General features: G+C 35.4%; 1 protein-coding gene across 2 annotated transcripts in view; it reads left to right on the top strand.

The window, feature by feature from the left end:
* The window catches only part of SNAP91 (synaptosome associated protein 91), a 126,353-nt gene that overhangs the window by 70,441 nt on the left and 40,796 nt on the right, over positions 1–15,116 (top strand). The window contains exons 10-13 of one of the 2 annotated variants that reach the window (XR_013996172.1): positions 1,436–1,506; positions 7,094–7,121; positions 8,437–8,546; positions 10,989–11,111. Coding sequence is in view for 1 of the 2 variants with exons in the window: in XM_081094404.1 (XP_080950530.1) it covers positions 1,436–1,506; positions 7,094–7,121; positions 8,437–8,546; positions 10,989–11,107 (328 nt within the window). In the remaining variant the exon portion in view is untranslated. The remainder of the gene's footprint in view (positions 1–1,435; positions 1,507–7,093; positions 7,122–8,436; positions 8,547–10,988; positions 11,112–15,116) is intronic. The other variant, XM_081094404.1, reaches the window with a different exon arrangement.

Genomic DNA, 15,116 nt, shown 5'->3' with positions numbered 1-15,116 from the left:
CAAAATTTCCTTTATTTTTAAAAACTTCTTTTTTATATATTCAGAGGCATACTTCTTACCATAGTTTACTGGAATTTGTTGAGTAAGTCCACTTTCACCTGAGTTATATTTTAAACTTTTAATTTTTATAATTTTCTAGATTTATTATACCTCCTGATAGTCCTTATTCTTTCTACACTATAGTCATTAACTTTTTAGATAATGCTCATAGGGTTGTTTCTTTCTACCTTACCTTCATCACTTTGTTCACATTAATATTTTGTTCACTTACTAATTTATATTTATAAACTTATTTTTGCTTCACTTAGTAATTTACACTTATAATAATCACATAATTATTGAGATCATTTACGATTCTATTTGTAAAATTTAAATGAATATTAAATAAATATCCTGAACTTCCAAAATCAAAATTTTTTAATACAATTTTATTTTAAATTGTCACTCTCGGTACCATATAAAATTACAGTGATAGGATTTTTTTCTAGTTATGTGAACTATTTCAACAGTTAGCATAGTTAGTCCTTCAAAATTAATTTTATATTAATTTAAATACAATTATTAGAATTCATTGTATCTATAAATGTAGTTATATATTTTATTCATGAAATTATATTCTTTGAATGCCTATGCTGCTATTAAGGTCAAATTTGGGTTAAAATTATCTGAGAAAGATGAAATTAAATTTTTGATGCTTGAGGAATAGAGTGGAATATTGTTTGAATCTATTATTTCTCTTTCTAATATACAGTAAAATGCCATCACTTTATATTGCTTAAAATGTTATAAAAACCGTTACTTTTTGATAAAATGGTTGAAATATATTAAATTTGCCAATACAAATAGTCTATTATAACATTATTATATTTGCTAGTTATTTTATTATAGATAAATTAAATACCTCAATAATAAGAAAATCTTAATTGTTATTAACTACTAAAGATGTATTCTTTTCCCACAACTATCACTTACCCCCCCCCTTTTCTTAATATAGTAGCAATTTTTCCTAATATTTCAGTCAAACGTGGATAAGTGAGATTTTACTGTATTTTCAAATTTCTGTTACTTTGTACTTGGGCACTTATATTTTTGACTTGGATATAAATACCTGTTCTTTTTTCACTGTGGTCTTATGGAAACATATGGTGAATTGGATTAAACTTACTTTACTGCATATAAGTAATATGTTAGAAAAAGTTTATCCAATGTATTCTCTACACTGAAACCACACTGTAACACTATTTGTTATGCAGTGGAGTGAAGTATATATCGATTGGCCTGTCTGAGATTCCAGGGAATTTAAAGATTTTTAACACTAAAAGACCTAGAATATAATGATCTCAAATGACCTCCGCCATGCAAGGTTACAGTGACGTTTCAGTGTTTACTTTGCAAGCAAACAATCCAGACATTTATTTTTACTCTCTTATTGTAGGCTCCCAGCAGTCTTATGGAGACCCTTGAACAGCATCTAAATACATTAGAAGGAAAGAAACCTGGAAACAAGTACGCATTAGTTGTATATTATAAATAAGATGAAAAATGTTAGAATTGTTCTTTATAAGAATGAGAATGATCACAGTGCAACTTATACTACTATAGTTTTAGGGTATGCTTTATTGTAATTCTTCTGGGTTTCCTCAAACTCCTTCCCCCCCCCCCCCCCGCTTTTCCATTAACTCATGGCAGTGTGACCCTGCCTACAATAATCTGTCTGCAGGCAAATGCAGCAAATTAGTAGGTTGCACCTATGTTAACTGAACTTGATGATTTATATATTTGCCCTTTGAAGGGATTCACAGTAATCAGAAAAAGAGTGGCTTCTGTTTAAAAGTTGAGGCTGTTATCATTGGGCATAAGTAAAACCAGCACAATTTCACAAGCTGCCTTGAATACTGTTGTGTTACCAACCTCACTGTTAAAAAAAGCAAAGCCCTCGAGCCTAGTTTCTTGGACTCCAGACTCTTCCCACTTGAACCATTCAGCACGGCATGCTGCTGACATTTCACTAAGAGATCTTTTTATAGAGTGACAATTAAGCAGTGGTAAGTGCAATTTTACTGGATTTTTATACCTTGTGTTTGGCACTTACCTTTTTTACTATTTTTCCTCAATACATGCAAAAAATGTCCAGGTTCCACTCCTTTTTTTTGCTCTAGCAGGTGTCAAACTTGTGCATTCACAAGACCCGGTGCTTTTCACTCTTTGTGCCTTGCTGGTCCTGGATGCCTCCCCCCTTATCTCTGTCTGTATAAATCTCACACATCCCGGGAGAGACATTTCATGAAACCTTCCTTAATCATGCAGTGCCCTGTGTTGTGGCCATTTTTTTCACACATGTGGTTTAAATAGATTTTCTAATTCTAAAGGTCGGGGATGATTTTATACTTCATTATCTCCCCCTTAACACTTACGGTAGCTCTCCCCACAGAGTCAGCTTGAAATGTCTGGGTGGGTTGTCCTGGCTTTATGTGTAGTCCACTGAGATTGACGGCAGAAGTTAGCAGAGAAGACCTAATAACTGATCATTACAGATCTGTGGGCTGATCAGAGATTTTACCTGTGGTACAGCGACCAAAAGGCAACTCCTTTCTGCTCTCTTTTCCCAGAATCTAGACTAGTGTTCTGACGTTACTTTGTTGTTGTTGTTGTTGTTATTTTATCAGCTATGTGTTATTTCTGTCATTTTTCCCAAGTTAGTATAAAAAGCATGGCCTGTTTTAAATTTTCAATGACAAACAGTAGTATAGGAATCTCTTAGGGCCTAAGACTTAGGCAGTTAATGGCAGAGCTACTGGAATGATGGTCCTCTTAGGGGCTTTAGCAGGTTTGTTACTCCAGCCCAGGGTGTGCCCCAGCTGTGGTGTGGCCATGGGTGATCAGCCTTTTGTGGGCAGATTGATGTCAAATAAAAAACTAGAGAGTATACCAAGTCACAACAGGAGATGCCTGCTTCCAGCCACAGCTGGGGCCAACCTGTACTACGGTACCTGGGAAGCCAAGTGAGTTGCCTTGGATGTAAGGAAAAGGAGGCAGGAAGCCTGAGAAAAGGCCCTGCTCCTGTGGCAAAGGAACCTTTTTAGCTAAGGAAATGCAGTATGCACACCCCATAGAGTTAGAGCCTCTTCCTTGGGCAGTGAGGGCTGCACATCAGTGAAAAGTCAGTTTCTCTGCACTCTTTCCCGCTCAGGTTCCCCCCCACCACACACTGCACAGACCCACTCTTTCCTCTTGTTCAGACTGCCAGGGCTGCTCTCAAGGCTGCAGCAGCCTGCTGGAGTCGATTTCCTTAGTCCTAACTTCAAATCTAAATTCGCCCCCTGGTGGCTGCTGCAAACTTTTTGGAGAACTTAGCTCTATATGCTTATGTAACATTTCCAAAAGCGGTGAAATTATAACTTCTGTTTTGAATTACCTTTAGCTGAGCATAGTTTTTCTTTCTGCTTTAAAATCATTTTATGCTTGTCATATTTCTTTTCTGAATTGGCATATGAACTTGTCTTTTGCTTGTTCCCTATTTTTAAAATAAATGAACTACAGTAGATAACTATTTTCTTCTTTATATGTTTGTGCTTACCTGGGAACTTAAGTGAAGGGTGAGTAATATATCGAGTGACTTTTTTTGCATTTGGTTATTACTAAAAATGCAAAAAAAAAAAACACTCTTAAGAGTCCACATTTGGTATTTAGAACATTTAAAACTGATGTCTGTCCATTTTACACATCTGTGTTTTTCATTATACTTTTTGGTCTCACAAGTTGACTGGCATAAATGGTTTTACTTTAGTTTGGTCTTCTTGGATCAAGACTAACAGTCTCTCTTAGCTACTTGTATATATGTGTGTATATACACAAATATATATATTTCTTTTAGATTTTAGTAATCAAACTTTTTTTCATTTATTTAGTAATCAGAAGATTTTCCCATGTCATATAACAAAAGACAATTTTATGAAGAAAATTAATTATTAAAGCTGTCTCCAGGTTAGGTAAATGCATAAAACAAAGCATTTTTAAATGTCTTCTATAAAAATATGTATGCCCTTTATATTTAGTGCCTAAAGAAACTGATATTTATTTTGGAACTTTTATACAATACTGTATGATGCACCTTTGTATATTGTTTGTTTCTATGATTCCATAGACCAAAGAGAGAATTTGATTTTATTTTATATGTGGGTTTCTAATTGTTGAGGGTGCAGGAAACGCAAGATAAACCTATTTTAAATAAAATTATTTGGAAGGCAGATTTTTCACATCTGTATTTTATTTTTGTTGTTGTTTATTTTTATAACTAGCACTTATCACCAGAACTATGTAAGGGTTATTGTTGTGACTAAGAAATAAAAAAAATGTTCTCTTTAGATACCTTTGTATTAACATTGTGGAAGTAAACCTTGGCATTTACTATGTGCATCAGAAAAACTCACATATTAGTTTGTAGAATTTTACAAAATTTAGGGTAGATTACTTTATAGTCATTTATTCTCTTCTGAAGTAGTATTCGTGTTTTATTTTCCCTAAAACAGTACACTAAGTGCTAAGTTTCTCTAGCTAAAATAAGTATAGGTCTGTAATAAATGTCATTATTTATATATAAAACATTATAGCCTTTTTTTTTTTTATAAAGGAGAAATGACCAATGGCAAGATAGAAAATCAACAAAGGAACAAGTAAAGGAAGCAGTCACTGTATTGTGTAAGGGAGGAACAAATGTGCTGGGCTATGTGTGTTTCGGTCAGGACCCGCTGGCATGTGAAAGGAGCACAGGCTCTGGGCATAAGACAGACATTGACCGGAGTCTTAAATCCACCACGAAAGCATGGGGGGACTTGGCAAGTTACTCACCCCTCTGAACCTCAGAGCCCTCAGATTTTAACCGGTGATTAATGGTCCTTTTTAAAGTCATGTCCCACTGGGAGCACCTCTGGTTCTCGCCTTTCTGATGAAATCTCATCAAAGGCTGGGCTGGTCCATGAGAACAGAGGTCACACACCCTGACAATTTAGTTTCACACAAAATAATTTTTAAGATTTTTGGTTAACTTACATTTTTATACAAAGAGTACATAAATATATTCTCATTCAAAAGTCTAGATAATACAAAAATATATTTCACTGACTAACAATGCAAGCTGCTGTATAAAGTGCCAGGGATATAAATCATTGAGATGAGCCCCCTCACTGCTAAGAACTTAGCATCTAATGGAGAATACAGACACTTACACAGTTAAGACACAGGGCAGTAGGTGGCATGATAGCTCCCCAGGGACAGTAGGAAATTTGCATTTGTTTGTCTAATCCATGGGGTAATGTCACGTGTCATTTAGTAATAGCATTTGTGTAGCATTATTGGCCACATAATTCTTGTGCCAATTACGATGTTTTATGCTTATATTTGAGCATGATATTCTTTAATGGCAGAGCAATTCTGTCCTTTTTATTATACCTTTATTATTGCTATGGAGCCTAGAATATGTTAGAAATGTTTATGTATTAGCTTGGAAACATATTTCAAAAAGCGCTTGCATATCCTCAGTCCTTTTCTGTAAAGGTATTTCTCATGTGTCAGTACCACTGAGCATTGCTTCATGAAATTGCTTGAGAGATAACTTAATTTCAATTAATTCATTCTTAGAAAGTGACCATGTCAAATGCCACATTCAGGCTGTTATTTTCTTGGATTTTTATTTAGATTTAGTTCCTTTCCTTTTCCACACAGATAAAAGAAAAAATGGTGGGAGTGGAGAAATTATTAGTCAAAAACTCATTAGGGAATTTTTGAACTCCTGCTATACAAGATTTTTGGTGCCTAAGTAGCTTTTTATAGATACAGAGAGCACTGTGATTCACTTGTTTTAGTAGGCCCTTTGAAAGAAGCAATATAGATAAATGCATTTCATGTTCTTTATAGGATATGTCATTCTTAAGATTATATTTAGCCAAACTACACATAACCAAATTAAATGTTACCTTTATACTTCTACCTTTATAATATAGTAGAAATTTATATGTGTCCTTTCTTTACATTATATTAATTTTAAGTAAAAACTAAATTTAAATAGAAAATGGCAGGCATATATTTGCAAATGAAGTTGAACATAAAAGGTATTAATCAGGCATATACTATTACTAGATTTATTTTGCTACATCCAATGACAAAAATTCATGATAGTGTATAAAATTCAGTTACTAACTCTCTACTAATTTTTTTCTGCTACTGCTATATGTGATATTTTCTCTGTAGATAAGTAGTAAGACATCCCTGACATCCTAGAAGACCCTGACAGAAGGCTTCTTATTGCAATGTGTATTTGTTCCTTTTGTTTCATTGTTATTTTCCACCAACTCAGGTTGGTGAAATGTAAGCTGTTTAAGCCGCTGTTTCTGAAGCGCTTTGTGGAAGTGATGTACAGTAGTCACTGCTATTCGTAATCTAACAGAAAAATTACTTCTTCCTCATTTTTCTTCACTGCCTTAGAAATAAGCATTGAGATTACTGTTCATTTTCAAGCTTCCTCTAGTTCTAATAGGACAATAGGAATATTTTTTATAGATCTCATTATAGCCATAAAAAAAAACAACAACTTAAGGAAGTGGGGACATATTTCAGGCACAGGGCCCATAGGGATTTTTATTTTATTCCAGTGTTCCTTTTACGCATCACAATTATGATTAATCACAGTATACTTTAATCTTAATGAGTTTTCTAACTTTTGAAATAATAAATCAGAAGCTTTTTTAATTCTATAAAACATATTTTTCCTAAGTCTTAGAAAAAAATTTAAATTCCAATTCAGACAGCTTATTTTTGATGGACATGGGCAATAATGATCAACTTGAAGAATTGAATTGCTAGAGCTATAGGGGGGGAATTTTAATTTAAGAATTTCTAATACTAGATATTTAGTGGGTGGGAAACATTAGAAGAGGATGCCATAACTGAGTAAAAGATAGAAAGTATTAAATAGTGTGTCCATTACTAAAAAAAAAAAAAATTGTATATAAAGAAGTTAGTGTTTGACCAAGTGATAGTATCAAATTTAAATGCTTCTACATGTATATTCAGTTTTAATTTTTTGGTTGCCTTTTAGATCTGGTGCTCCCTCTCCATTAAGTAAGGTAAGTTTATTTTTTGTTGTGTTTTGTTTTAACAATTTTAACCACTTTCGAGGTGCTATTTAGTGGATTACATTCACATTATTTAGCAACATTGCTACCATCCATTTCATAACTTTTTTATCTTCTAAAACAGGAACTCTGTACCCTTGAAAAATTAACTCTCCACTTCCCCTATTCCAAGTCTCTGGTAGCCACTATTTTACTTTGATTTTGAGTATTCCAGGTACCCCATATAAGTAGAATCATCCAGTAACTATCATTTTGAGACTGGCTTATTTTTCTTAGCATAATATCTTCAAGGTTAATCCATGTTGTAGCATGTCAGAATTTCCTTCCTTTTCAAGACTGTATACTACTTCATTGTATGAATATACCACATTTTGTTCATTTATTCTTCTATCAATGAACACTGTGTTGCTTCCACCTTTTGGCTATTTTAAATAATGCTGCTATGATCATGAGTGTATAAATATCCGTTCGAGTCCCTGCTTTTAATTCTTTCGGGTATATATGCAGAAAAGGAATTGCTGGATCAAGTATAATTTTATTTTTAAATTTTTGAGAAAAGGTAAGGTAAGTTTTCATGTATTCTCCTGTATATTTTCTAAGTCCAGTGTAATATCACAATGTGAACTTAGTCCTTTATTTGGACTACATTTTTTAAGTAGAAGAAATTTTCATATATTTATATTACAGCTGAGAACAAATGTATCTGTAACATTTTATTAGTTGAAAAGCACTTTCACATACTCTAAATCACAGGCCTGTGAGTCAGGTAAGGCACATGATAGTATGTGTGTTTTAATGGTAAAGAAACCAATTGTAGTTGGGAATCTTTCCACAGTGTGCCTTTGTTTTATTTTTTCTTTTCTATTTTGGTTAATCCTTACCCGAGGATATTTTTTCCATTGATTTTTAGAGAGAGTGGGAGAGAGGGAGGAAGGGAGAGGAAGAGAAAAAGAAACAGAGAAACACTGATGTGAGAGACATTGATTAGTTGCCTCCTGCACGTGCCCAGACTAGGGAATTGAACCTGCAACCTTTTGGTGTGAGGGCCGACACCCTCTAACCACTGAGAAACACCAGCCAGGGCCACAAGGATGCTTTTTAGATAGTCTACTTGAATAAATTTAATTATTCCCTTACCTCCCTATCTCTTTTATAGCATGTTTAAGGACAGGATTAGTGTTATCAGTGACAGGAGTATTTCCTCCTATAGATCTGTAGTTCATGGGTCTGCAAAGTGGAAGTGCTGCTGCTCCCTGTCCTGTAGATTCGGATTTGACTAGAATGTGTTGTGCATCTTCACTTTCAGTCTTCTCCAGCCACAACTGTTACGTCTCCTAATTCTACACCAGCTAAAACTATTGACACGTCCCCACCGGTTGATTTATTTGCAACTCCATCCGCAGCTGTCCCTGTCAGGTGAGTTAACGAGTATTCAAGTGAATGTTTATTAGTATTTTGATGAGTTGTTGGTTTTTTATGTACTGAACCCAAATGATTTCAGAAAATGAAAGCTAATCCTAACATGTATTACTGGGGTTATTTTTAGGCACACAAAGTAAGTTATTTTATACCTGACACAATTACTGAGGTCTGCACTTCTAAAAGCATAAGAAGGACCTGAGCTGTGGAGATCACCTTGCTGCCCCCACATTTGGGAAAGGAAATAGAAAAACCATGCACACACTGCAAGTTCTTCTGGAATTGGCTGACACAGAAAATGTTTTCTAAAAAGTGTTTATTCTTGTGGGAAATTTAAATGGTGTCCTAAAATGCCTTTTTTAAAAAGCTTGCAGTTGTAGATCAATTAGCTGGTGTATCTGAGGGACTCAAACTCCGGTGTTAGGAAGGGACCACTGTGGTGTTTCTAATGAGCTTTAGTAGCACGTACATGTCAGAACAGTGGTGAGGAAAATAGAAGTGACTGTACATTCTGTGAAATCTCAGGGCTGCCTACAGTGAAGCCCCAACTCACAGGGGCTTCCTCAAGTAATAACTTTAGGTTAACTCTTCGTTTGGCTGTTTTGCCTTAGGAGGATTCTGGTCTCATTTTGTACTCTCTGTGACTCTGATTGTGAATGCCCTATATTTAGAGACTTAAATTTTGAACTAAGCAATAAATACAAGTAGTGCACCCACGTTAATAATGTATGTTACCCTCCATTGCTTCGTTTGGCTTTTTATAATCTCCAACTTGGTAAAACCAAGACCTTTCTGCCTCTATACTAAGATAAGTTACTTCTTATAAAAGCTCTGATATGAATATTAATAAATATACTTTCCTTATTCTGGCAGTTAGGCCTGTTGTATTTATTAAATGGACATCAAAACTAGGCAAATTTCAATGGTTTAGATACTTTTTTAAGTAGCAGAATCCATTCTTCTTGGAATTCTAATCTGTAAAAAAGATAAAGATGTAATTGCTGTTTATGAAGAGGGGATGGGGAGCCTGGGACACTGATGGCTTGGTACCTGGTCTAGTGACCTTCAGGCTCTTTTTGAAAAATATATTTTATTGATTTTTTACAGAGAGGAAGGGAGAGGGAAAGAGAGTTAGAAACATCGATCAGCTACCTCCTGCACACCTCCTACTGGGGATATGCCCACAACCGAGGTACATGCCCTTAACTGGAATCAAACCTGGGACCTTTCAGTCTGCAGGCCGACGTTCTGTCCACTGAGCCAGACCGGTTAGGGCTAGGCCACTGCTCTGTGCCTTTGTTCCAGTAAAACTTTATTTACAAAAAACAGTCAGCAGGATAGATTTGACTCCTGGTGCCACAGTTTCCCAACTCTTGCTCTATAGACAACAACAAAGTTAAATCATATGTCAAGCTATGAGTCACTTGTGAAACACTCAGGGGCATGTTAAAATAACGTTTCTCATGTAGGAGATAATGGGGTAAGCCTGAGATGTTGCATTTTTAACAAGGATCTAGTTCAGGGTCTATACTTTGAATAGCAAAGCTCTAGATTCCTTCTTAGAACTTCTACAAATGGAGGAGCTTTGAAAATCACAGCCTCAATGAATGAAAATTAAAAAAATATAAGTATTTGCAGGTGAGTCCTCTTTATAGCCAAAACTGATACGTTGTGGTTTTATTTAGAAAACAAGGTACATTAGTAATTATTCATTTTACTATCTTTGGTTTATAAATAAAGTATTCTTCTCAAGACAAGAATTTTTTTCATTAAAAAAAAATTGAAAATAGAGAAAAGAAAAAAAAAGTACTCATAATCCTCTTACCCTAATACCTTTAATATTTGGATGATGTTTCCTTTTGTCACAGTCCTTATAACTAGCATTTCATAACATGATTAAGAAAATTCCACCTTACTTTGAGGCATTTATGTTTTCCCTTTTAATTTCTGCTCTGTGATCTGGTAAGTGACTCATAGCTTGAAATATGATTTAACTTTGTTGTTGTCTATAGAGCAAGAGTTGGCAAACTATGGCCCCAGGAGTCAAATCTATCCCGCTGACTGTTTTTTTGTAAATAAAGTTTTACTGGAACAAAGGCACACTTACTTGTTCATGTGTCATCTAAGTCTTATTTCACTTTTACAGTGGCAGAGTCAAGCTGCGATAGAGATCATCTAGCCCACAAGCTTGAAATACTTAGCATCTAGCCCTTTACAAATCTCATTTGCCAACCCTTGGTGTAGAAGAACATACGCTATACTTTCCAAAATATTATTCTTTTATTTGATTTAAAATATACAAAATCTATGAGGTTTTTAGAAGATACCTTTACATTATAAATACCTTTACATTATGAAATTTCAAAGTCTGACTTTATTAAAACACCTTTATATTATACAATTTCAAAGTCTGACTTTAAAATTATATTTTCCATTCAGCACTTCTAAACCGTCGAGCGATCTCCTGGACCTCCAGCCAGACTTTTCCTCTGGAGGGGCGGCAGCAGCCGCGGCACCAGCACCAGCACCACCTTCTGGAGGAGCCACTGCATGGGGAGGTAAGTGAAACCAGACAGTCACGCCATCTCTCTATTTAGTTGCTTTTACTCAGGCTATAACTCTTATGCTTACCTTCTGAGGGTCCAAATGGTGCTAGAAACTTGGAGAGAAAATGTTCAAAATGGCATCTATTGATAGAAATATATGTTGAGAGAGAGAGAGAGAGGAAAAGTACCCACAATACAGTTAAAATGTTCAAATAGTCATATAGTTTTTATTTTAAAAGTTAGAACAAAGGCAGTACTTTCCTTTGTTGTTCTAAAATTCTAATTACATTTAGTCTTGTTTTCTAGAGATTCAGACTTTAGAAGTGTGGGTATTCCTGAAAATTTATGAGATTATGCAAGGACAGCATTTCTAATTTGGTTTTCTCAGGGAGAGCCTTCCTTCATGGATTCCTTACGGGAATTGATTTTATTCACATTGTATTTGACTTAAATGCAGTTACAATCTGGGATAGCTTTGTCACTGGAGAATCAAACTTCTCAATTTCTCGCAGGAGCGGGATTCTTGCAAGATCTTTAGAAAATGAATTTTCTAAGATTTGCACGGGACAACAAGATATGGTAAAAAAGGCTTTATTTAGATGGAGTTACATTTCTCAGGTTGCAAAGCCCCATGCCCCTTAACCCAGTCCTGAAAGAGGAGCAGCTGGGGGTCCAGTAGAGCCCAAAGGAGGGCCAGTGTCAAGATCTTCTGTTCCATGTTGCAGCCAGGTCCAGTTCAGCATTCAGGCTAATTGAAGTCTGTTCGTCCACTGTGTGGGCACAGGGTAGTGCACCTCCTGCAACAGGAGAGCCAGGAACCTGGCACACCAGAGAGGGAGAGGCTCTGTAATAAATCAGTGACCCAAAATAACAGCATAGGTGATTCGTAAACTCCTAACTGGGGGTTCATGGAGAGGAGCCATGCTCCAGGCCTATGTCTTCTTTGGTGAAAGGTGTACCTTTGCTTTAAGTCAGCCCTTTCCATTGTTCTTGCGCATGTAGTTTACCACACCTTTGAAATGCCAGATTAATCCTCTTTTTTAGAGGCATAACCACTCTCAAGGGAGCACATAATCTTGTTAACTATCCTATAATACAATCATTTCGATTTCCCTGCCTTCACGTATCTTCCTTATGTCCCCTTCTTAATTCCAAATGTATAAAGAGAACTACAAAGCTACCAGGCTTGGGAGCATTTGAGATCTTACTTCTTGGCATGTATCAGGTAGCTCAAATAAACTCAAACAAGCTCTTATAAAATTCTTTACAAGTTTGGACATTTCTTACATTGACACTCTAAAAAATTATTTGGGTGCCAAAAGTTAAAAAAAATAAAATAAAATAAAACACACACACACACACACACACACACACACGAAAAACGTAGGTGAAATCTTTTTCCATTTCAATATGACATTTTAATTCATATTCACCTCCAAGGAGTTTTTGCTAAGACCCATAATATTGTGGAGAATAATTTATAATAACCAATTTTATTACAACACATTTCAGTCTTTACTTGTTAGAAATAATAACTCTTGGTGACAAACACTGAGGTATCAGTAGGTCTAGTCATGTGGTTTCAACCTGGGCTGGCTGACCTGGACATGCAGGTTGTGTTAGACTCCGGAGTGGGGCTGATATCTTGCCTGCTTTCTGCCAGCGAAGCTGTGAGCCTTGCTCATCCTTGAGAGAAAGCTGTTTTTTGTAAGCTGCTGGCCCCGAGGGAGCACTTTTCAATAATTAATGCAGAGCACTTTCTAGGTGAGCGGAAGCCTTGACTTAGGGCCTGCTGGTCACTTTTTGATGGTTAGACAGCATAAGTCTTCTGTCTCAACAAAATACTTACAGCTTCAGTGGAAAAGTCAGCTGGGGAGAAAAATGCTAATAAATAAATTTCCTAAGCAAAATAATAAAAATTATAAGCCTTAAGAAATTGAAGTAGTGTAATATGAAGTTGAGAAATCATAGTCACCCACCTTCAGTTTGCATTCATTCTATAGATACCCAGTGATGTTTGAAGATAATGCTATATATTGTAACAAATACATTTTGGCTTATGTGACTAAAAAAAAAATCACTTTCTCAATCTTGTTTGATAAGATTAGGCTGATTCTACTATTGAAGCACATTTTAATTTTGTTTAACTAGACAGTAAAATACAAACTTTAAAAAACTATTTAGACCTATTTGTATATTCTTATCTGACCATAACACAGTAAGAGGATTTCATTTTCCAACGACCATCACTACTTCAGGTCTTTATAAGTACAGTGGGGCCTTGACTTACCAGTGTCCCGACTAACGAGTTTTTTGAGATACCAGCTGTCTCTCGGCCGATTTTTTGCATTGAGTTGATAGAGTAATTTGAGATAACGAGCTCCTTAATGAGCTCGGTCTCGGAACGAATTAAACTCGTAAGTCAAGGCCCCACTGTATTGCCATTTAGGGAATATTATTTTTTTTCCTGTTGGTGTAAAGCAACCAAATTTTAGCAAATTCGTATTTTGGTAAATTTAATTTAAATAATGCTTATAGGATTTGGCATCCTGTGGGCTAATAATGAACATATTTCACTGGAAAGAATGCAGAGCATTTTTTAAACTCCTACTTTTGGCTCCATAATAGGGAGAGTGTTTTTTTCTTGTAATAAATTCATCTCTCAGCACAAACAAGTGAGTTATGTATGTTATATTTCTGTGTATCTTAGAAGTGGGGAAACAGATTATTTCTTACTAGAGGCCCAGTACATGAAAATTCATGCACTGGAGGGGGCGTCCCTCAGCCCGGCCTACACCCTCTCACAGTCTGGGAGCCCTCAGGGGATGTCCTACTGATGGCTGCCTGAGCCCCGGGCCTCGCAGCCACTGTAGCTTTGTCCAGATGGACTTCCGGAAGACATCCACCCTAATTAGCATATTACCCTTTTATTAGTATAGATTATAAATGCTTGAAGTAGATTTCTGCTTTTTTTGAGAAACATGGAATTACTGCTAGGGTTTGAATTTGAATTAATGGACCTAATAAAAATTATCAACATGTATTTGAAAGCTTATCAGTATTATGTGATCATATGACTTTAATGATTTCCATATGGAATATTAGCTATGGTAGAAGCAGTTTTTATGACCCATATTACCATTTTCTTGTTAATTAAATCTGGGGAGCATATCTTTAGGCTATTTTCATACACATACATTTAGACAGATGTACACACACAGAAAATTATAAGCTTTGACATTCACAAGTCATTAATGAAAATTATAATTTAACCTAAATGTTAGCTATAGCTATCATTACCAAGCATTTTTTGTAACAGATATGGGTAAGCACTTAAATATATGACCACATTTAATCTTTATTATAACCTAAAAGTTTAGCTACAGCTCACTGCAGAGTATAGATTTCTCTGCTATTGTAGCTTTTTTGGATAGATAAATTTTTTACAACTAGTAGTAGTTTTGAGAATCTTTAAAACTGTTCCTATTATCCTAAAACAGAGACTTCCTTTTATAGGAGAGAAAATTTTGCATAAAACAAGATATAAGTACCATAAATTTTATTTTATCTAGAAAATTAAGAGTTTGGAGACTAAAACCTGTGGTTTCCAGGAATGGAAAAAAATTTCATCACCAATTATTCAACAATATGCTTAATTACCTCATACATTTTCTTAGAAAATTTTACTTTTCATCTTCCATTTTATCAGTGCTGGAAGTTTCATCATCTTCCTCCAGCTGAATAAGTCTTCTCCTTCTTAACAAATGTATGAAATCAGTTGCTCACACCCATCATAGGTCTGGAAACTGTGCTGTCACGTGGCTCTTCATTCTTCTGCTAAGTCTCATTGAAGCTTGAAATATCCATGTTGATAAGGGCAGGGTGAGGGAGAGTCCCACCAATGCCAGGAAAAGAGAGAAGCCAAGTCTATCTGGCTTCTGATGACCCACTTTGGTCATCCTAAAATATTTTTAGGAAGTGTGACTGTGGAGTAACACTTGTATTGGGCCAGGTACTGTTG

This window comes from Myotis nattereri (assembly GCF_964212035.1).
Source record: "Myotis nattereri genome assembly, chromosome: 6".
NCBI lineage: Eukaryota > Metazoa > Chordata > Mammalia > Chiroptera > Vespertilionidae > Myotis > Myotis nattereri.
This window is presented reverse-complemented; position numbering and strand designations above follow the sequence as displayed.